Source organism: Rutilus rutilus (assembly GCF_951802725.1).
Source record: "Rutilus rutilus genome assembly, chromosome: 3".
Classification (NCBI taxonomy): Eukaryota; Metazoa; Chordata; class Actinopteri; order Cypriniformes; family Leuciscidae; genus Rutilus; species Rutilus rutilus.
In genome coordinates, this window is record NC_140211.1 from 12,152,709 (window position 1) to 12,175,722 (window position 23,014).

The 23,014-nt window shown below is 44.1% G+C and overlaps 4 protein-coding genes across 5 annotated transcripts in view; 1 reads left to right on the forward strand and 3 right to left on the reverse strand.

Moving 5' to 3' along the window:
* LOC311288571 (uncharacterized protein) overlaps positions 1–23,014 on the forward strand; it is a 104,780-nt gene that overhangs the window by 44,894 nt on the left and 36,872 nt on the right. The gene's annotated exons all lie outside the window — the stretch shown is intronic.
* Positions 1–23,014, reverse strand: part of nitr7b (novel immune-type receptor 7b) — a 112,372-nt gene that overhangs the window by 38,375 nt on the left and 50,983 nt on the right. The gene's annotated exons all lie outside the window — the stretch shown is intronic.
* LOC311288107 (uncharacterized protein) lies at positions 1,163–3,002 on the reverse strand. Its single transcript, XM_084405358.1, has 7 exons — positions 2,987–3,002; positions 2,821–2,902; positions 2,381–2,722; positions 1,940–2,278; positions 1,661–1,759; positions 1,532–1,554; positions 1,163–1,366 (listed from the first exon to the last, which is right to left on the reverse strand). The coding sequence occupies exons 1-7, from the start codon at positions 2,987–2,989 to the stop codon at positions 1,259–1,261; spliced, it is 996 nt and encodes a 331-aa protein (XP_084261484.1). The 5' UTR covers positions 2,990–3,002; the 3' UTR covers positions 1,163–1,258.
* On the reverse strand, positions 6,282–7,661 carry LOC311288108 (uncharacterized protein). Of its 2 annotated transcripts, none has more exons than XM_084405359.1 (4): positions 7,487–7,661; positions 7,039–7,398; positions 6,600–6,929; positions 6,282–6,518 (listed from the first exon to the last, which is right to left on the reverse strand). In XM_084405359.1, exons 1-4 carry the CDS (start codon positions 7,641–7,643, stop codon positions 6,388–6,390), a joined length of 978 nt encoding a protein of 325 aa, XP_084261485.1. In that variant the 5' UTR covers positions 7,644–7,661; the 3' UTR covers positions 6,282–6,387. The 2 variants fall into 2 exon arrangements, with proteins under 2 accessions (XP_084261485.1, XP_084261486.1); XM_084405360.1 differs by having other exon boundaries at positions 6,283–6,509.

The window sequence follows — 23,014 nt, forward strand, 5'->3', positions numbered from 1 at the left end:
ATGGTAAGTGGATACATTTATGTAGTTGTTGTGGAGTTACATTGATTCATCTCATCGACTTTCATGTTTAACTTTTACACAAGTTGACACAGTTCCCTGAGGTCTTTATAAGACAGCTGTGACATATTTTGGTCAAATAGTGTTGTGTGCTCGTCTGTGCAGCCAACGACAGAACAGTTTGCTTGCTTTGCTCAAACTTTTGCCATTGCGTTAGAACTGGTTACACTGTTGTCGCTCGCGAAAACCAAATGGCGCGCTGTGGGTGGAAACGTACAGATTAAGGGGCAGTGATATTATAATAAGATCCCCTTCCTACATCAGAATCAGATCTCATTCTCATCCCAATGATCTTCAATCACTAGGTGGCAGTAGAGACCATGTTGAATTCAGCAAGTTCGCTTTTTAAGACAGTCTTTCTTGTTAAAGACTAACTAAATGCTAACTAATACTTTGCAAGGGAACTATAACCTACACATGCACCAGGATCCATCATTTGAGTTAACAATAAAAACAATGCAATGAAACATAATAAAACAACAGCAACACATTTGATCAAATGTACATAAACAGGCTATTCATTTAGTAGATGCAAATGAAGCATAGCCTACTTCACACAAGTGATTCATATGGAAACTGTAAAACGGAAATTCCAAAGTTGCTCAAAAAGAACAGAGTCTAACAACATACATTCATTAATTCATTAACAAAAAAATATAAATGAGCATACAAACACACTACTTCTCTTTTACAATTATCATTATCCTTATTATGCCTAACAAAGTAATATAACAGTACAAAGCCAAAACAACACTTTAACATATAAAATGCATTCAAATATGGCCACCAACAGCTATCATCTTGCAATCCATATTTTTATTTACATTTTTACTTTTTTTACATAGTTAGCTACTGATATTTAAAGTTACATTTTCAGAGCATTTAACAATTAACTGACACTTAAATGCTTGAAATAAAGGACAGGCATTATAGATTCAAGGTTAATTTATTTACTTTAATTTTTAAATCACATTAAAAACAGCAACAAGGCTGACCAAAGTGCTGTACGAAAAGAATTCATAAAACAGACTTCAAAACATAAAAACATGAAGAAAATTAATAAACTCAATAAATAAAATTAAATAGAGTATTAATGACCAAATTATTCAACCAAATTAAATGTATTGTCTTCAAATAGGTTGTTGTAAGCTCGTGATGAAAATATTTGTCGAAGTGAAATGTTCCACTAAACCTCTGGATGTTACTGCTGTACGTGAGCGTACAGAGACTGCTCCTTTGATTTGGTCCTTCTAGTGTTCAGAGGTTTCTGACCAAAACTAATGGATGCGTAATTCATGCTGGCTTCATTCTAATATCAAGAGAGAAAAGAATCTCCAATTATGAGAGGAAAAATTACTCATAATGCGGCATAATACGTTTTTAAAAACCCTGACAGAAAAATGTATTATCTAATATTAAATTGATAAAACAGATACATTGATAAAATTTTGAAAAAAGATAATTGTGTACTTACTTGATTCTCCTGTGGTGTGGGCACTTTGGGAAATGAAGAAACCGTCTTGTCATTATAAATGGCAGTTGTGTTATTAAAAATGTGATATTGCATTACCATAATAAATTAATCCTATTTAGAAAATCTTACCTTTATTCTGACCCCTGCATAGTTTTATTCCCAGAAAAACAACAAGAGCCAAAAATATGATGTTTGAAATTCCAAGAGCAAGAAGAGTTGGATTCACATCTAAGGCAATAAAAACAAACAAACTTTATATCTTTTGCTTAGATTATTATATATTTTTTACATTCATTAGATCAGTTCGGTATCATGTACTCCTATAAATGAATGAAATGCTTTTCCAGAGAGGAACGATCAACCCAAATATCTCAACATCTTAAACCAGACATTTGCATTTCATCTTACCTCTAATATTGAGTTGAGTTCCTTTTCCAAACAGTATCTCTCCACATGCGGCCACAGCGCAGTAGTAAATCCCAGCATCAGAGTCACTGATGTTGCTCTTGAGGAGATTGTAGATGCAGCTCTGCGTTTGAGACTCACTGCTGTTCTTACACTGACCATTTCTCTCTCCTTTGGTGTAAAGGACTCCTTGAGAGTCTCCCAAGCTTTGTCTGAACCAGTAGACGCTGTGTTCTCCAGCACAACTCTCACTGAAGATGCTGCACTGCAAATTCACTGAATCCCCTGGATGAAGCGTGTCTATCAAAGACTGCTGAAGAGTTGTGTGTGCTATGGCTGCATCTTGACAAAGGGACATATAAAGGGACACTTGATAGAAAAACAAGGCCAATAGTCATCCAACACAATCCCCACACAGTATAAATAACAAGCAAGAAAATATACCTCTGACAACTAATCTAGTGCCTGCACCCATTCCAATCTTCCAGTTTGATGCGACTACACAGTAATATGTTGCTGAGTCTGAAGGCTTTGTCTTTAAAATTATCAGAGTAAAATGTTTATCTCCTTTGGTAACATTAAAACGATTCATTTTCTCAAAGTCCTTATTCCAGCTGGGTTGTTTATAGTGTAAAGACACCATTTTTAAAGATTTTCCTTCAGCCGTCTGTTTAAACCATGCTGTTGATTCCAGAAACTCTGAAAAGTTGCAGGTAAAGTTCACATCCTCTCCAGACTGAACTATTTTTAAATCTTGCTGAACAACATTCACTTCAGAAGTACAGACTGCAAAATGAAGCACACAATAGATAACTTTGTTATAAAGTGTTAAATTGGTGAGTTGTTTAAATGTTTATAAAGCATAAGCATTTAATTATATTTACATATTGTTGAGGAAAGCAAAAGAATGAAGTAATATCTCATGATCAGTCGTCTTCCAAAATTATCCTCAGGCTTTGAATTCCCCTGAAAAAGCAAACGAATGAGCCACACCATCACACACGCTAAAGAATAAGGGTAGATCACTATCACTAGACTAACTGTCTTTACCATGTGTCCATCTGTCTCTGCTTCAGTCAACTGAGGCACATGTGCACTTTCACCTTAGCCTTTCTGCCGTCACACACTGTCGCCACATCAAAATGTCTAAAAAAAAAATTGAACCCAACCATCTTTCCGTTGCTCCAAAAAACCTCTTTCATTTATCAGGAAATGCATTATAAATACTATTGCTTAGTTACCCAGTTTTTAGCAACTAAAGTTGGCCTCTCTGAAAACTCTGGTTAATATGTTTTTTATTGCTACTAAAAATGCATTTAGTGGTTTGACACAGAACAAAAGCAGGAAATAAGATGTTTCAAAGAAGCATGTAACCAGAAAACAATCCTTTTAAGGGCCTCATATAAAAGTCAATGTTTTAGTAGGCCTACCAATGGTGAGCATCCAAGATATTTTAAATTAAATTAATTAAATTAAAAAAATAATAATAATTTAATTAAATGTATGTTTTGAATCAAGGGGTTGGCAGATGGCAGGGCATGATCAAGTTTAAAAGGGTCCTATTATGCCCTTTTACGAAGTCTTGATTTTGTTTTGGAGGTGTACTAGAATATGCTTTCATGCTTGATTGTTCACAAAACACATAATTTTTTTTAACTTATTTTACATTATTACAGCACTTCCCTCCCCAGTCTTTAGTTCCTGTTTCGATGAAGCCCCTCCTTCCAAATTACAAAATGTGCTGTGATTGGTTAGCTGGCCCAGTGTGTTGTGATTGGCACCGCTTAGTGCATATTCTGGAAAGACACGCCCCTTACCATAACAGCGAGTGCTACTCAGATGTAAATATTAAGGATGGCATCAATTTCAAACCAATTCAAGCCTGATTCAGACTTAAGAATGTTAACAAACAAGACGTTTGTCCAGAACGGTTTCATGCACGGACTTATAAAATTTTCGTTTACATTTTAGATATGATGTTATACACCATTTAATCATGATATTTGTTGGAAAATTATGGTAATACAAACAGTAATCAATCACAAAACCATGGTTAATTTTGCTTAGGGACTGTGAAAAGCTGTACAAAAGTGAGAGCTTACAAACGCTACATTAACAGTAGCACTATATCAACTGTAATGTTGTCTAGCAGGCTCGCGGAGGCAAAGCTTTGCTCTTTGTTCTTGCATCTCTTGCCAGCAGAGGCACCAGTTGCTTCAGTATTTTTACGCTTACCTGTTAGTGGTGGTAGTGACTCACCTAAAAATCCTTCTACCATAGCTATATGCAAAATCCTCATCTGTGAAGAACGGATTTCAAATGTGTTTTTTTTTTTTTTATATATATAAGATTCCACGACCTGAAATATGTACACATGAGAAAATTATAGGGAAAGTCTGCAGGAAGTCATGGGTTAAATAGGTGATGACCCGGAGTCATCCTGGTCGTGAGGGACTTTGTTTCTATTAGACTCGACCTGTGCATTTGCAACGAGAGATAACATCCAGTGTGAAGCACTGCTTCCGGGAGAACATGAATCCGGAAAAACAAAATAGAACACCTCTCATACTGTTTATTTTAATTACGCACATGAAAGTTGAATTATGCAAAGACTACACCAGATAAAAATAGATTGGATGAACCTATCGGGATTATTTGTTTATACACTGATGAAGTCTGCACAGTATCAGGAATGAGTAAATACTGTACATAGAAATAAATGAGAATGAAAATAAGTTATTCATTTATGTGGGCACCTGTTACACCAGCAGATGGCTTTGCTGGCTTTGAAAATCTCCCACTATAAAAAACAGCATGTATTTCGTATCCATACATACCACCATGGATGTGCTTCAATATCTCTGCAGGCCTTTATTTCTTGGAGATGAGTTTGACATAGAGATATTCCATAGGCATAATGGTTTTTATACTGAGAGCTAATGACAGTTTCTTGGCCCTAACCGTAAACCTACCCATCACAGAAAACTTTCAGCATTTTGACATTTTCAAAAGACATAATTAGGCATAACTAATGATAGAGAACATGAATTCACCTTAGTTGTCTACAGTAATGTTTTTGAAAAAAAAGTGACTGTACATTTTTCGCATTTCAAAAATATGTAAGTACTCTAGCATAAAGTCAATAAAAAATAAACCATATATGTTATGCAATCACTAGAGAACACATAAGCAGTTTTAATGTCAGTTTGTGTTTTAGTTAAATGTGTTAGTGGAATGTTTGAATTTTTGCTAAAGGAAGAATCTGTTTGGATAATGTAACACATTGTCACTGACACTAGTAAAAAGAGACATACAGCAAGATACAGTAACAATAATGGATAAAGCAGACTTTGTTTTAGTTATTTACTTGCACAATAGAAATGTGAATCCACACCTATATTATTTTTTTTTTATTTTTGGGGGGAACATTAAAGCCATGTATATCACAGAACATGCATTGTTTTACACAATTTATGAAAAATTACTTTGTAAGCTAAAAATCATGTTTTACATTTGCACTACAAACAAGGAATTTGTGGCATGTGCTTTGAGAAATTATCATCTTAATTTAGATACTTTCAAGTATCAAAAACACCATATAATTTGCAGTTTAAGTTAATATACAGACAAGACTATGGTTTCTGTTCTTTATAAATGACCATATGTACATGCAACCAACTATATGTAAATCTCAAATAACATGATAAAAAGGTCATGAAAATACAGAACAATATGAAAAAGACTTGCGATGTGACATTAACTGTTGCAAATCTGGTATGTATACACACTGTTACAAAGCAGTACTGGAAATATACAGTAAAACATGTTTTACCTCATAAACTGGGCTTGAATGGGAAACTGTTACTTCTGTTTTGCGATTATTGGCATTCTTTCACTATACATGCTGTATGTCACAAGAGAGTGTTCTTGAGTAATCTTGACTTTGAGTCCATTTGCAATGAAAGAATTGTGAGCTGCATAACTCAGAATGTCTTCACCCTACAATAATGCAGAAGAAGAAACAAACATCAAAGACATTGTCACATACACTGTAAAACATTTCTAAAGCTCCCAAATCCAAAATTTCAAGTGACCGATAACATCTAAATTTTTCAATTGGCCCAAGTGAAAATCTGTTGATGTTATCGGTCACTTGAAATTTTTGATTTGGGAGGGTTAGAAATTTTTTACAGTGTAAAATTAGACCCACTAGCATAATCATTTGCATGTGATAAGACTTACTTTATGATTCTAATTAATAAATATGTGATTTGAATCTCAAACATAAAACTAGAAACTTACTTGACTCTCTTGAGGTTTGTGGATTGTGGGTGAATAAGAAAAACATTTAATTAAAAAGGCAATCAAGTATAATATTGCTGTAGTGGCAATTGTTGTATTTGCATAAACATGTGTTAATACAAATTCTGTATATGTGTTATCAGTGTGTGCTAAAACGAAACCTTACCTTTGTTCCGATTCTGGCATAGTTTTATGGCCAGAAAAACAGTTAAAGTAAAAAATATGATGTTTGAAATCCCAAGAACAGGCAGGGTTGTATTCACACCACTCTCTGAAAAGACTGAAAAAAATAATTCATATTATTCAGTCCATTGGTATTATTTCCCAGTGGCAAAATTAAATATTTCTCCAAAAACCTTACCTCTAAAATTGAGTTGAGTTCCTTTTCCAAACAGTATCTCTCCACATGCGGCCACAGCGCAGTAGTAAATCCCAGCATCAGAGTCACTGATGTTGCTCTTGAGGAGATTGTAGACACAGCTCTGCGTTTGAGACTCACTGCTGTTCTTACACTGACCATTTCTCTCTCCTTTGGTGTAAAGGACTCCTTGAGAGTCTCCCAAGCTTTGTCTGAACCAGTAGACGCTTTGTTCTCCAGCACAACTCTCACTGAAGATGCTGCACTGCAAATTCACTGAATCCCCTGGATGAAGCGTGTCTATCAAAGACTGCTGAAGAGTTGTGTGTGCAGCTTGAAAAGTGACATAAAAGGAACAGAAACAGTAAGGACAAAAAAATTTATAAAAAAAATCAGATTTCATAAATCAAACAAAGCTAAAATAACAAGCAGTGAAATTTACCTTTGAAAAATAATCTAGTGCCTGCACCCATTCCAATGCTGAAATATGATGTGACGACACAGTAATATATTGCTGAGTCTGAAGCCTTTGTCTTTAAAATGGTCAGATTAAAATTATCATCTCCTCTGAAAACATTAAAACGACTCATTTTCTCAAAGTCCTTATTCCAGCTGGGTTGTTGTTTTAAATATAAAGACACAATTTGTATGATTCTTCCATCAGCCGTCTGTTTAAACCATGCTTTTGTTGATTGCAGAAGTTTTGAAAAGCTGCAAGTAAGATTCACATCCTCTCCAGCTCGAACTACTTTTACATCTTCCTGAACAACATCCACATTAGTGGACACATCAGAGAAGCAGACTGCAAAATCAAGCAGGTACATTTAATTACATTTAAATAGACATTAAATAGAGTTCTGTTGAATAGGAAAGTATTCAAGTATATTTACCAATTGTTGAGAAGAACAAAATTATTAAATAATATCTCATGATCACTTGTCTTCCAAAATTATCCTCATGTTTTAAATTCCCCTGGGGAAAAAACAACAACAAAAACAACCCTTTCACGCCAGGTATATAATAGAGGCAGATCAGTAGACTGTCCATATACCATGTGTCCTTCAATCTCTGCTTCAAACAAATGAGGTGCATATACACTTCTGTCTTATTTATTCACACGGCTGTAAATGCTGATTGGTCATTTGAAAAGGGTTTTGAAGTTGGTGAAAACCACTTCTGTGACAGCAGCCAATCAACTGATGCTGTGGTGGAGTTATACTATTTTCCCCCAAAAGTTGATCATTATATTTAAAACATGTGGAAATAATAAGGAAGACTATAATTAAAAATAGTAAGCTAATTTCACAAATTAAGTACCTTTTCCCGATACATACTAGAGTGTTTTAAAACAGCTTTACTGAAAATCACAGACACATTTCCTACACTGTAACTGAATCTCATAAATGCTAAGAATTTCTTTTTTCAAGAATTGCTTTTTGAAGTTAAAGGAAATATGATTGCATATGCCAATGTGTAGTGCAGTGAGACTGGCCCATGTCCTTCATTTCTGTTTGTTTTCACACTTCTTTTTTCACACCTGTTGCTGCAACAAAACCACAACATGTTAAAACCCAACTACACTTCCATTGCAAAAAAAAAAAAAAAAAGCCTTATTTATGTACCGTAGACAGACACCGATTAACAGAACAGAAATTCTGTATGACGTTTGATAAACTGCCTACTGCATATTAAACCTATAAGGTACACATAACAATGGTTAGCATCTGTATGTATATAAATGTGGTTAATGATTATTTTGTCAGTATCATAAGAACAAAAACAGGAAATGAGTCTCTTCACTGAAAAGAAATGGCCTAATGCAGTGGTTATTTTTGTGGGTGAGGTAGCAGACACAACACATTTTTATTCATTTTAAAATTATTATTGAAAAATAACATGTTTCTCTTTTCCCCATAATATTTCAGAGACTTAAATCTCAACCATGACAACCAGTGCTGTGTGCATTTGTTTAGGCCTTAAATCATTAAAGTCAGAAGTGTATGGGACACGGATTTGTAATTTCAGCACCAAGGACAGGGACACAATAACTTATTTTGCACTGAAATAAAACATGACCTAACATAAATCTATTCATATTCATATTAATGCACAAACATAATTTTCAGAAGTTCAACACTTGAATAAAACACATGCAAACTGATCATAATCTGACAAATCTTCCTCAAAGCAGTGATCCAGGATAGCTATGAAATGCAATTTTAATGTTTCACAAAGCAATATTCAATTTAAAAAAAGATGCTTCTATTACACAATATCTCAACTGGTTCATTTTTAAAGAGCCTTAAATAAATCTCATGTTCAGATATTGCTTAAATTTAAGTTATGTTTCAAAGTTAATGTTTTCATAAGTCTTTGATGATCTGATGTAAAGTGGATATTTGAGTTGATTCTTAACCACAAAAGTACCCAAGCCATCATAAAAGACTACACACACAACCCACACACCAGATCAAAGAGATAAGAGCACTTCAACTATATTGTGTTCACAGAAATAATGTATTTTTGCCCACTAACAGGCTCACTATTTGGATTTCATTCACAAAACACATGATCATTTTGGGCCTTGTTTACACCACCATCAAACCTACAGCAGACTCAGACTCAGTCCATATAAGGAGAGGATGTGACTCTAGCTGTCAGAGATGAGCTGCATTGTTTCCTGTTGCATGAGAGGCAGGAATAAACTGATCATTATAGAGTGAGAGTCGCTGGGGTGAATGTCAGCGGATACATTTTCAGCATTTGAAGTGTCTCATTTTAATTAATTTCTGTAAAGCTTTTAACTTTTTGAAGCACAATACTGTATATATATATATATATATATATATATATACCCCCCCCCCCCCCCCACACACACACACAAGCTTTGAACTATGAGATCTGTTTGCATGCACATGTAAGCGTGACACATGCACTTCACGGCTAAAGCAGTTTCCTACCCTCAAGACTGACCTCTGTCTGTTTTAAACAGCACACTCTGAATCAAAACCACAGAAACAACATTCAAACAGTCAACCACTGCAAGTTGCTTTCCATTGTTAGAGAAAAAAAAAAAACATCTTAGAAAAGTTGAGGCCTAAGAAAAAGTTACAGTAGTTTCAGCTATGACAACTATGATGAGGTAAAATATATAATATTATAAATATATATCCATTAAACATATAACATTACCTTGTCAGTCCTTTTAGCCTGTTATTGTGATTTTAATAATTTGTGTTATTTTTTGTGAATTCAAGTTCAGTAGAAGATGGGTTCAAGAATAGGGATTTAACCCATGTTAAGATAGGTTAATATTTAAGGAAGACAATGTTCCTCTGTTATATTAGCCTAGTTATGATTCTTTAGTTATGTAAGGGTAACGTCTCGGTTACGTATGTAACCCTCGTTCCCTGAGTAGGGAACGGAGACGTTACGTCGGATGACGACGAATGGGGTTTCGCTTAGAAATCCTATCATCTTCGAGTATTAAAACACGAGCCAATGGCAAAGAAATGCCATGGGTCTGCGGAATTTGCATAGCGTAACTCCGCCCCACCCTGGGGGTATAAAGGAAGTCGCGAGCAACATGCAGATATGTCTTCGCTGAGGAGCCGAGACTGAACTCAGGCGTTCCAGCGGTACAGCGGAAGTGGCAGGGAGACGTAACGTCTCCGTTCCCTACTCAGGGAACGAGGGTTACATACGTAACCGAGACGTTCCCTTTCGTTGTCACTCCGAGTTACGTCGGATGACGACGAATGGGGTTCCCGTATAATCACGCCACCTCTCGACTGTCTTCCAGTGCCCTGCGTAAGTCTGAGCTCCCTGTCGTGAGACTAGCATGGACGAAGGAGTCCTACTTAACACAGGAATACCAAGGTACACTGGGAAGCATATCCAGTGGAAATATGCAATCATGCCCAACCCGAAGGGGGGGACTTGGAATACACATATGACCCCGAAGGGCTGCATACGGAGCAACACTGGGGTGTCCAGCCGCAGGTGGAATATTTCAACCCCAGGGGTGGCAAGGTGGCTTGCCGAGGGAAAGACACATGCTCAAAGAGGCTTACAGTGGAATACACATGTGGGGGTCGCCCGAAGGGAACCATGCACATGGAGGCACCTAGCCAAGCGCGAAAGCTGCCAGTGGCATAACTCTGGCGTTGACGTAGTCAGTGCTGGAGGAGACTCAGGGCTTATTAGGCTCACCTGAGGAGAATATCGCACGTATCCCGTCCGTAGAGAGGAATGGCGAGCAAGCGAAGACACCTGAGCAGAATCTAGTACCGGCTAGTTGAAGCGAGTACACGAGAAGAAACTGGCTCCACTCGGAGATTGTAGAATCTCGCGAATGTGTTAGGTGTCGCCCAGCCTGCAGCTCTGCAGATGTCTGCTAGCGAGGTGCCATGCGCTAGAGCCCAAGAGGATGCCACACTCCGGGTGGAGTGGGCCGTCACACCAAGGGGGCACGGTCGACCTTGCTGCTGGTAAGCCAAAGCAATGGCGTCCACTATCCAGTGAGACAACCTTTGCTTGGAGAGAGCCTTTCCCTTCAGCTTCCCACCATAACAGACAAAGAGCTGGTCTGAGGTCCTGAAACACTGCGTTCTGTCTACGTAAGCACGAAGGGCGCGTACTGGACAGAGCAGTGCCAAGGCTGGGTCTGCCTCCTCCAAGGGCAGCGCTTGCAGGTTCACTACCTGGTCTCGAAAGGGTGTGGTAGGAACCTTGGGCACGTATCCAAGCCGGGGTCTCAGGATCACGTGAGAGTTAGCCGGCCCGAATTCCAGGCACGCTTCGTCAACCGAAAATGCCTGCAGGTCCCCTACCCTCTTGATGGAGGCCAATGCAACCAGGAGCGCTGTCTTCATTGACAGGAACTTAAGCTCCACTGATTGCAGAGGCTCAAAGGGAGCACTCTGCAGGGCAGTTAAAACCACTGAGAGGTCCCAAGAGGGTACGAGGGGAGGACGAGGAGGATTTAATCTCCTGGCTCCCCTCAGGAACCTGATGATCAGGTCGTGCTTTCCCAAGGACTTACCATCAACTGCGTCGTGATGTGCGGCAATGGCGGCAACATACACTTTCAGGGTGGAGGGAGACAGCCTTCGCTCCAACCCTTCTTGCAGGAAGGAAAGCACGACACTGATCGGGCATTTCGTGGGTTCTTGATGTTTAGAAGAACACCAGTTGACGAAGAGGTTCCACTTCAACGCATAGGCATGTCTTGTGGACGATGCTCTAGCGGAAGTGATGGTAGCCACCACCGCTGGTGGTAGGGTACTCAAACCTGCCTCGTCCCGTCCAGGAGCCACACGTGGAGGTTCCAAAGACCGGGACGAGGGTGCCACAGGGTGCCCCGTCCCTGAGAAAGGAGGTCCTTCCTCAGAGGAATTGGCCAGGGAGGTGCTGTCGCAAGGAGTATAAGTTCTGAGAACCAGGTGTGGTTGGGCCAGTATGGGGCAACCAATATGACCTGCTCCTCGTCCTCCCTGATCTTGCGCAGGGTCCGCGCAAGAAGGCTCACTGGGGGAAACGCATACTTGCGGAGGCCCCGCGGCCAGCTGTGCGCCAGTGCATCCGTGCCGAGCGTGCCCTCGGTCAGGGAATAAAACAGGTCGCAATGGGACGAGTCGTGGGAGGCAAACAGGTCTACCTGTGCGTCGCCGAACTGATCCCAAATCAGCTGGACCGTATGGGGATGGAGTCGCCATTCTCCAGAGAGAGGCCGAACTCGAGACAGCTCGTCGGCCGCCTGGTTCAGGTGTCCCGGGATATAAATGGCTCGAAGCGACCTCAGATGCTTCTGACTCCATATGAGGAGGTGGCGGGCGAGTTGTGACATACGGCGGGAGCGCAGACCACCTTGATGGTTGATGTACGCTACTGTCGCGGTATTGTCTGATCGGACTAATACGTGCTGACCCCTGAGCAGCGCATGGAAGCGGTGCAGGGCGAGACGTACAGCCAGCAACTCGAGGCAATTGACATGCCATAGGCGCTGGGGTCCTGTCCAGGAGCCCGCGGCAGCATGTCCATTGCACATGGCGCCCCAGCCCGTGGTGGAGGCATCTGTTGAGACAACAACATGCCGGGAAACTCGTTCCAGGGGCACTCCGGCCCGTAGAAAGCTGAGGTTCGACCACGGGGTGAAGGTCTGACGGCAGGTCGGAGTCACTGGGACCCGGAGCTTGCCGTGTTGCCATGCCCACCTCGGGACTCGATCGCGAAGCCAAAGCTGAAGCGGTCTCATATGAAGCAATCCGAGCGGCGTTACTGCGGCTGCGGATGCCATATGCCCCAGGAGCCTCTGAAAAAGTTTCAGTGGAACCGCACTCTTGCCCTCGAACTGACGAAGACAAGTCAGCAGTGACTGCGCGCGCTCGCTCGTAAGCTGCGCGCACATGGCGACCGAGTCGATATCCATACCGAGAAAAGAGATCCTCTGCGCGGGGCAGAGTTTGCTCTTCTCCCAGTTGACCCGAAGGCCCAGACGAGCTAGGTGCCGGAGCACTAGGTCCCTGTGTTCGCAAACCTGGTCTCGAGAGTGAGCTAGGATCAGCCAGTCGTCGAGATAGTTCAGGATGCGAACCCCGTGTTCCCGGAGGGGAACAAGGGCTGCCTCGACGACCTTCGTGAAGACGCGAGGAGACAGGGCTAGCCCGAAAGGGAGAACCGCGTACTGGTATGCCTGCCCCTCGAAAGCAAACCGTAGAAACGGTCTGTGTCGAGGTAAAATGGAGACATGGAAGTAGGCGTCCTTCAGGTCGATCGCTGCAAACCAATCTTGTGGCCGCACACACTCGAAAATGCGTTTGGCCGTGAGCATCCTGAACGGCAGCCTGTGAAGGGAGCGGTTCAGGACGCGCAGGTCCAAGATCGGTCGTAACCCACCCGATTTCTTCGGAACAATGAAGTAAGGGCTGTAGAAGCCGGACCTCATTTCGGCTGGAGGGACAATCTCGATCGCACCCTTCGCCAGTAGGGTGGCGACCTCCGCTCTCATGACCGGGGCATTGCCACCGACCATAGTGAAGCGGACTCCGCTGTAGCGGGGAGGAGATCGCGCGAACTGAATCGCGTAGCCGAGCCTGATGGTTCTCGCGACCCAGCGGGACAGTCTGGGAAGCTCTAGCCAGGCTTCCAGAAAGTGCACCAGCGGGGTCATACGAACCACAGACGTACCGTCGGGGGTGCAGCGAGGCGGAATGACCGGCCCAGGCGTGGGTGGCATAGCGGCCCGGTGCGGGGGCACGGTCATTAGCCGCATCCTGCCAGAGGAGGCCAGGGGAGGACCAGCGTCCCACGGGGGCGTGCTCTGGCAGGGGTCTGGCGACAGAGGGGGATGAGAGGAGCGTGGCCCGTGGGCGGCGCGTGCTCTCATCCGCACACTCCGTGTGCTCAGAGATGGGATAGTGAGTTCTTTCTTTAACCATTTTAGGGTGCTGCCCGTCGTGGGACGAGCAGCGGGAATGGGAAAACCAAGGATTCTCCCCCGGCCCTCCACCGGGGGAAGGAGCGGCCCTGCTACCGGCTCCTGTGCAGAACTCATCGCCATCTCTGAGCAGCCCGTCTCAGGAGCGCCGCTTAGCCTGGCGTTTAGCGGGGCGCGGGGCGGGAGAGGGCTGTGGCGCCTTCCTACGGCTTCCTCGACGACGCGACCCGGGAGCAGCGGACTGCTGGGGCCGATCGGGAGGGGCGGGAACCGCAGGGGGGCGCCCTCGGCGGCGAGCGGGCTGAGGCACCTGTGCCGACGGCTGCGCCGCCGAAGCAGCGGGCCGCCGGGGCAGGACATGTTTTAGAGCCTCAGTCTGCTTCTGGGCAGTCGAGAACTGCTGGGCAAAGTCCTCAACTGCACCGCCGAATAGGCCAGCCTGGGATATGGGGGTGTCGAGGAACCGGGTCCGCTCGGCCTCCCGCATATCAGCCAGGTTTAGCCATAGGTGTCGCTCCTGGACCACCGAAGTGGCCATCACCTGACCCAGCGAGCGTGCGGTCACCTTCGTCGCTCGGAGAGCAAGGTCGGTGGCGGCACGCAACTCATCAAAGAGTGCTGGGTCAGTCCTCCCCTCGTGCATATCACGCAACATCTGGGCCTGGTAGACCTGCAGAGTCGCCATGGCATGCAGTGAGGAGGCCGCCGTCCCCGCAGCTCTATAGGCCTTCGCCACAAGGGTGGAGGAGAACCTACAGGCCTTGGAGGGGTGCTTTGGGTCCCCGCGGGAAGAAGCACTCTGAGGACACAACTGCATCGCAACAGAGCGTTCAACCTGGGGAACCCCAGTGTACCCTTTGGCGGCCGCCTGATCAAGGGGAGGCAAGGCGGAGGCGGTCGCCGAGCGATCACGGGAAGACAATGGTGCCTTCCAGGACCTCGTGACCTCCTCATGCACATCCGGGAAAAAAGGCATTGGGGTTGGCTGCCGACGCGGATCAGCAGCCGCACCCAAAAACCAATCGTCCAGCCACGAACGAACCGGCCCAGGTGGCGGGGACCACTCAAGACCGATCGCCGCGGCTGCCCGGGAAAGCATGGCCGTCATCTCGGGATCAGACTCGGACAATGCTGGAGCACCCGAGGGTGGCAGCACAGCCGAATCCTCACTTCCCGAGGACTCCTGCCCACCTTGTGATGCCGCGATCGACATCGTGTCCTCCTCTGGAGCGCCGAATGAAACTCGCGGCAAGTCAGAAGACTGTACAGCGGTTTCCACGCGGACACTCGCGGGTTGCACGGGAACAGAGGGAAGTGTGGAGCGTGGAATAGTAACCCTCAGATCACCCTGGCCGCCAGCCGAAGTACCAGCCCTCTCGGGACCAGTAGATCGGGGTGCGGATGAGGGGACTCTCACATGAAGATCATTGAGTCTCGATCTCAACCGTGCGATGGGCATGTTCCCGCAGTGGGAACATGACTCATCCACAAACGCTGCCTTAGCGTGCTCAACACCCAGACACACAAGACAGCGATTGTGCCCATCAGAGTCAGACACAAATAGACCGCAACCAGAAGTGCACGGGCGAGGCATCTTTAAAAAGACGTGCCGCGTGCAATGCTCTTTTATGAAAGGAGATTTCTCCGCAGAGTGTTGAAGCGACCAGGGAGAGAACACACAAACTCTGGCAAATCACTGCACAGATCAGCAGGGAATGTGCACTCGCTGGAACTCGCTGTCACACCAACACCTGGAGAGAGGCTCGTCTCGAAGAGATGAAGAGATAAACTCAGGATTTGGCTGTGGAGTGAAGTACATCAACTTGGCTCCGAAGCGAAAACATATCTGCATGTTGCTCGCGACTTCCTTTATAACCCCAGGGTGGGGCGGAGTTACGCTATGCAAATTCCGCAGACCCATGGCATTTCTTTGCCATTGGCTCGTGTTTTAATACTCGAAGATGATAGGATTTCTAAGCGAAACCCCATTCGTCGTCATCCGACGTAACTCGGAGTGACAACGAAAGGGAACTTCAAATACTGATATCCAAAGATGATGTATCACTGCTTTAATGTCTTCAAATCCCCATCATTCTCATTCAGTCAGTCACGTTCAACGTCACGTCAGACTGATGTCATGGGGTCTCGGCTGGGAGCCCAATCACCTCCAAGTAGTAACATAACGAACCAATGGACATTAACCAGTGAGATTTGCGTGCCGAGTTACACCTACACGGACATACTTGTATAAATAAGACCAGCATTACTCACTGTATACATTTTTTGCTTCGGAGACGAGTGGTTGTACAACGATTGCTCAATCCAGTCACCCTCAGAAGAGAAAAGTGCAAATTTCTCTAAAAGAGAGCAGAAAGCTATTTTCATTGCTATTAGGAGAAAGATCTCAGAAAACATCCCGGGTTACGACTGTAACCTATGTTCCCTAAGAACAGGGAACGAGACACTACGTCATCTACGCTTTGGGGAACGCCTCAGGCTTGACAGGTGTCTGAAGTCAAATATCAACTCACGGCAATCATGTTGACCGGCGACAGCCCGTGAATCATCAGCTTGAATGATTAACGCGCAACCTGGATGTATAAAAGGGAGTCTTGAAAACATGACAACATCCTATCGTCTGAAGGGACTGTTGCAGGCAGGCCCCGAGGCATGGCAGGGAGACATAGTGTCTCGTTCCCTGTTCTCAGGGAACATAGGTTACAGTCGTAACCCGAGACGTTCCCTTTGAAGGGAACTCGACACTACGTCATCGACGCTTTGGGGAACGATATACCCACTCCACCATGCTGAGGGGAGTGCATGCTCAAAGACAGTGGCAACTGTCAGAACCAACAATTCAGTGAATGCTAGAACCCCCTCAAGTCACACTGGGCTGTCAGTGACAGCACTCCCTACCGGTCATAGCCCAAGCTATAAGATACCACAGAAAACCTCCATAAACATGTCAGTCTAAAGGAAGGTCTACCTGGGCCAGCTCAAGGGCCTAGGACCACAATTCAAAAATAGAAGGGGTCCCTACTAGAGAATGTGGCAAGGGGACCCGAGGGAACCCCAGCCAGTCACTATTCAGGGGAATGCCACCTGAAATGTCACCAGGCAGGCCTGATCTGGTGTCAAAAACATAAGACACACAGTCTGGCCACTTCCTGTCTGTCCGAAGACAGAGCCTCATGCCTTAGGTAAGGCATCCAACCCGAGGGTCTGTGAAGCTGGCAGTGAACCACTCGGCCCGGATCTCAGAAACGGGAAAATACCGGAGAGTATGACTCAGCATAGTGCTTAATCCGGTAGGCAAGCCCTATCAGGGAGGCCTGGTGAGGCCTGCTACCTGATAACCATAGTATGTGGGAGCTATATTCAGGAAGGCCTGGTAAGGCCTATAACCTGATAACCACAATATGTGGGAGTTCATATTCAGGAAGGCCGGGTGAGGCCTATAACCTGAAAACCACAGTATGTGGAAGCTTGTATCCAGGAAGACCTGGTGAGGCCTCTGACCTGATAACCACAGTATGTGGGAGTTCATATTCAACCACAGTATGTGTGAGCTCATATTCAACCACAGTATGTGTGAGCTCATATTCAACCACTGTATGTGGCAGCTCATATTCAGGAAGGCCTAGTGAGGCCTCTGACCTGATAACCACAGCATTTGGGAGCTCATAATCAGGAAGGCCTGGTGAGGCCTATAACCTGATACTTGATAGCCACAGTATGTGGAAGCTCATATCCAGGAAGGCCTGGTGAGGCCTATAACCTGATAACCACATTATGTGGGAGCTCATATTCAGGAAGGCCTGGTAAGGCCTCTGACCTGATAACCACAGCATTTGGGAGCTCATAATCAGGAAGGCCTGGTGAGGCCTATAACCTGATACTTGATAGCCACAGTATGTGGAAGCTCGTATCCAGGAAGGCCTGGTGAGGCCTATAACCTGATAACCACATTATGTGGGAGCTCATATTCAGGAAGGCCTAGTAAGGCCTATGACCTGATAACCACAGTATGTGGGAGCTCATATTCAGGAAGGCCTGGTGAGGCCTATAACCTGATAACCACAGTATGTGGGAGCTCATATTCAGGAAGGCCTAGTAAGGCCTATGACCTGATAACCACAATATGAGGGAGCTCAGGAAGGCCTAGTGAGGCCTATAACCTGACAACCACAGTTTGTGGGAGCTCATATTCAGGAAGGCCTGGTGAGGCCTATAACCTGATACTTGATAACCACAGTATGTGGGAGCTCATATTCAGGAAGGCCTAGTGAGGCCTCTGGCCTGATAACCACAGTATGTGGGAGCTCATATTCAGGAAGGCCTGGTGAGGCCTATTACCTGATAACCACAGTATGTGGGAGCTCATATTCAGGAAGGCCTAGTAAGGCCTATGACCTGATAACCACAATATGAGGGAACTCAGGAAGGCCTAGTGAGGCCTATAACCTGACAACCACAGTATGTGGAAGCTCATATTCAGGAAGGCCTGGTGAGGCCTATTACCTGATAACCACAGCATGTGGGAGCTCATAATCAGGAAGGCCTGGTGAGGCCTATAACCTGATACTTGATAACCACAGTATGTGGGAGCTCATATTCAGGAAGGCCTAGTGAGGCCTATAACCTGATAACCACAGTATGTGGGAGCTCATATTCAGGAAGGCATGGTGAGGCCTATTACCTGACAACCACAGTATGTGGGAGCTCATATTCAGGAAGGCCTGGTGAGGCCTATTACCTGATAACCACAGCATGTGGGAGCTCATAATCAGGAAGGCCTGGTGAGGCCTATTACCTGATACTTGATAACCACAGTATGTGGGAGCTCATATTCAGGAAGGCCTAGTGAGGCCTCTGGCCTGATAACCACAGTATGTGAGCTCATATTCAGGAAGGCCTGGTGAGGCCTATTACCTGACAACCACAGTATGTGGGAGCTCATATTCAGGAAGGCCTGGCGAGGCCTATTACCTGATAACCACAGCATGTGGGAGCTCATAATCAGGAAGGCCTGGTGAGGCCTATTACCTGATACTTGATAACCACAGTATGTGGGAGCTCATATTCAGGAAGGCCTGGTGAGGCCTATTACCTGATAACCACAGTATGTGGGAGCTCATATTCAGGAAGGCCTAGTGAGGCCTATTACCTGATAACCACAGTATGTGGGAGCTCATATACAGGAAGGCCTAGTGAGGCCTCTGACCTGATAACCACAGCATGTGGGAGCTCATAATCAGGAAGGCCTGGTGAGGCCTATAACCTGATACTTGATAACCACAGTATGTGGGAGCTCATATTCAGGAAGGCCTAGTGAGGCCTATTACCTGATAACCACAGTATGTGGGAGCTCATATTCAAGAAGGCCTAGTAAGGCCTCTGACCTGATAACCACAGCATGTGGGAGCTCATATTCAGGAAGGCCTAGTAAGGCCTATGACCTGATAACCACAATATGAGGCCGTGGCCACCATGGCCGCCATCGACTGGCCGATCGCGGCAGCAGATGTTTGGTGGCCCGGAGAGCAAGGTCCGTGGTGCGGCGCAGCTCAGTGACCCGCAGCAGGTCGGCCTGGTACGCCTGTAACACCGTGAGAGTGTGCAGAGCAGCACCGGCCTGACCCGCTGCTGTGTATGCTCTGTCATTCAAGCACACCGTTGTTTTTAGCAGCTTGGAAGGCAGGGTAGGAGCTCTCAATGTCAACGCCTGCTCAGACACGAGATAGTTAGCCAACGTCTCGTCAATGGGCGGCATCGACACATACCCATGCTCTGCGATTCCATCCACAGCAGCGAAACTACCCTGCTGATGTGGATGAATACGGGCAGAGTAAGGGTTCTTCCATGCCTTCTTGATCTCAGTATGGAGATCCGGAACGAATGAAAGGCTCACCTGAGCTGGTGGCCTATGGCTGGGAAGAAACCGATCGTCAAGACGGCCACGAGTGGTCTCTTCCCTAACGCGCCTCCACGGCAGCTGCAATCTGTCGGTGGCGCGTCACATAACGTCCACCAGCTCCGCATACACAGGGCAGGATGGTTGAGATGGTTCGGTCTCCACCTGACTGCCGGCATCATCAACCAAAACCTGCCTGTCCGGAAGAGCACCAGCAGTAGACGCATTAGGAGACAACAATAAAACATCATCATCATCATCTACCTGCAGCTCGCCCTCGTCAGCGGACGAACTATCTGAGAGGTTAACCTCCCTCTCAAGACGATCGGCTAGCTCCATCTGAGATCCCCATGATGAAAGTCGCCGCTGAGCCTCAGCACGAGCGGGACCATCACCACGGGGCTCGGATGCTGAACCCTCTTCCCCCGAGAAAAGGGTCAGACGAGAGCGGAGAGTCTTCAATGAAAAACTCTCACAGTTTGCACGGTACGTGCTCTTCTCCCAAGCAAAAAAAACGCACAGATCGTGTGTGTCACCCGGCGTCAAATATCTTGGGCATGGGTCTGCACACTTACGAAAACTCTGCTTGTTCTCTGCGCGTTTCATCCTCTCCAAAGCGTTATTCTCTTAACAGACAAACAGTCCCTTCAGACGAAAAGGATGTTGACAAGACTGCCTTTTATACATCCAGGTCGCACGTTAATCATTCAAGCTGATGATTCACGGGCTGTAGCCGGTCAACATGATTGCCGTGAGTTGATATTTGATTTCAGACACCTGTCAAGCCTGAGGCGTTCCCCAAAGCGTCGATGACGTAGTGTCGAGTTCCCTTCGAAAGGGAACACCAATTATTATTGCAATTTTTTGGGTTTGCCATTTTTTCGGTGTGAAAGCGAATTCCAGCGATGTGTGGATCCAGCGCACTGTTCATTCAGAGCTTAATTAATCCCTGGGCATTTCGGCTGAAAGAGCAGTTCTACCAGAAAGACTCGGAAGGCGAGATGATATCACAATGACGTTTATTAATTCATAGACCAGAAAATGAAAACAAAAATATTGGATGGTAAAGGTTTGGATTGGATTGGCTCGGTTTGTTACCACTTGAAGGTGATTGGGCTAGACCTAGATGTTCTTGGTATCAAAAGAAACCTCTTTACATTTCATAATTTATAGTGTAGAGGATGTTATAATGAAATGCATCATAATAATTTTTTTTACCATACCTTTGTGTAAAAACTGAACAAATTCTCCATGCCACCATAAACATGCAAATAGGGATAAGATGGAACAAAGACGTTCTCCCGAACATCTTTGATTGGTCACCTCACCAAATGTATGTGAACTGATAGGGCCTTTAAGAGTTCTCTGATCAGTTCAGATCTTCGCTCCATCTCTTTTGAGACACTACGTCTTCAAGTTACCTTCATTGGATTCAACATGGACCACCCAGTAGAATCCAAACGAACGCTTCAGCGCACTCCTTACAAAATCATCAAGAATTTACAGAATTCTCTGCATCTGGACTTGTTCAGCAACAGAAGTCAATGCAAGTAACTGTTCGCATCCTTTATAAGTTATTGTGCCCCTTTTAAGGTGACCCTGATTCTTTGATGTTTCTCGTAATTTTGCCACCCTCTTCTTTTCTCTCTCTCTTTCTTTACTTTTTTATTCTGTATACAATCTTTGCTTATGCTGGGTACACACCAAAAGATAATCGGGCTGATTTTGGGCCGATTTCCCCCTTCCGACAATCCTAGCTATGTCCCGATTATCTTGATGGTTTAACAGATTATTTTATCAGATTTTCCCTTGGTGTGAGGTGTGTTAAGAGTGTCCGAACCTGCTCGGAAGAACGTCGGAGCCGCTCCGATCGCGAATCGTAAATATTAAACATGTTTAATATTTACGATCAGAAATCCTGATGTGTGGGGGGAACCCCGAGGACAAACGCGCGCACGCTCAAACAATATCCAATCAGAAAGCGAGATGATGGAAGACACGGTCATTCTCTCTCACACACACACACACACACACACACTTGCAGGAAGCTTAATGTTAAGATTTAGTATTCATAAGTGTAAATTTCGAGGAAACAAGCCTTTGTTTTTCATTTTAAGTGCAGAAATTTTACAATACCTAAACACAATTGGGTTTGAAAAATAAGAAAGCTGCAAAGTGCGTTTCAATCTGTAAACATTTTCACATTTTTGTTTAACTTTTAAGTTTGTCACTGTTTATGTATATGTCTTTTTATGTTTGTTTATCGGCTTTACTCTTTGTACCCCCCTGACTGTAATTGTAATTCTTAAAATCAAAAAAAAAAAAAAGATAAAAAAAAAAAAGAAGAAGCTGAGTGTTAAGGGTTCAGTGAGGTTCTATAGAGGGATTAAATAACTTTTTCTAAAGAGACAATAAATCCAATAAAGAATAAATAAAGACAATAAAGAATGAATATATTTCTGTATAAAAGGTTATTACGGAAGCCCTGAACCGCAAGGTGAGAAAAAAAAAAATTTAAACTTATCTCGTTATTTCGACTTAATAAGTCGTTATTTCGACATAATATCTCGTTATTTCGACTTAATAAGTCGTTATTTCGACATAATATCTCGTTATTTCGACATAATATCTCGTTATTTCGACTTAATAAGTCGTTATTTCGACTTAATAAGTCGTTATTTCGACATAATATCTCGTTATTTCGACTTAATAAGTCGTTATTTCGACTTAATAAGTCGTTATTTCGACATAATATCTCGTTATTTCGACTTAATAAGTCGTTATTTCGACTTAATAAGTCGTTATTTCGACATAATATCTCGTTATTTCGACTTAATAAGTCGTTATTTCGACATAATATCTCGTTATTTCGACATAATATCTCGTTATTTCGACTTAATAAGTCGTTATTTCGACTTAATAAGTCGTTATTTCGACATAATATCTCGTTATTTCGACTTAATAAGTCGTTATTTCGACTTAATAAGTCGTTATTTCGACATAATATCTCGTTATTTCGACTTAATAAGTCGTTATTTCGACTTAATAAGTCGTTATTTCGACTTA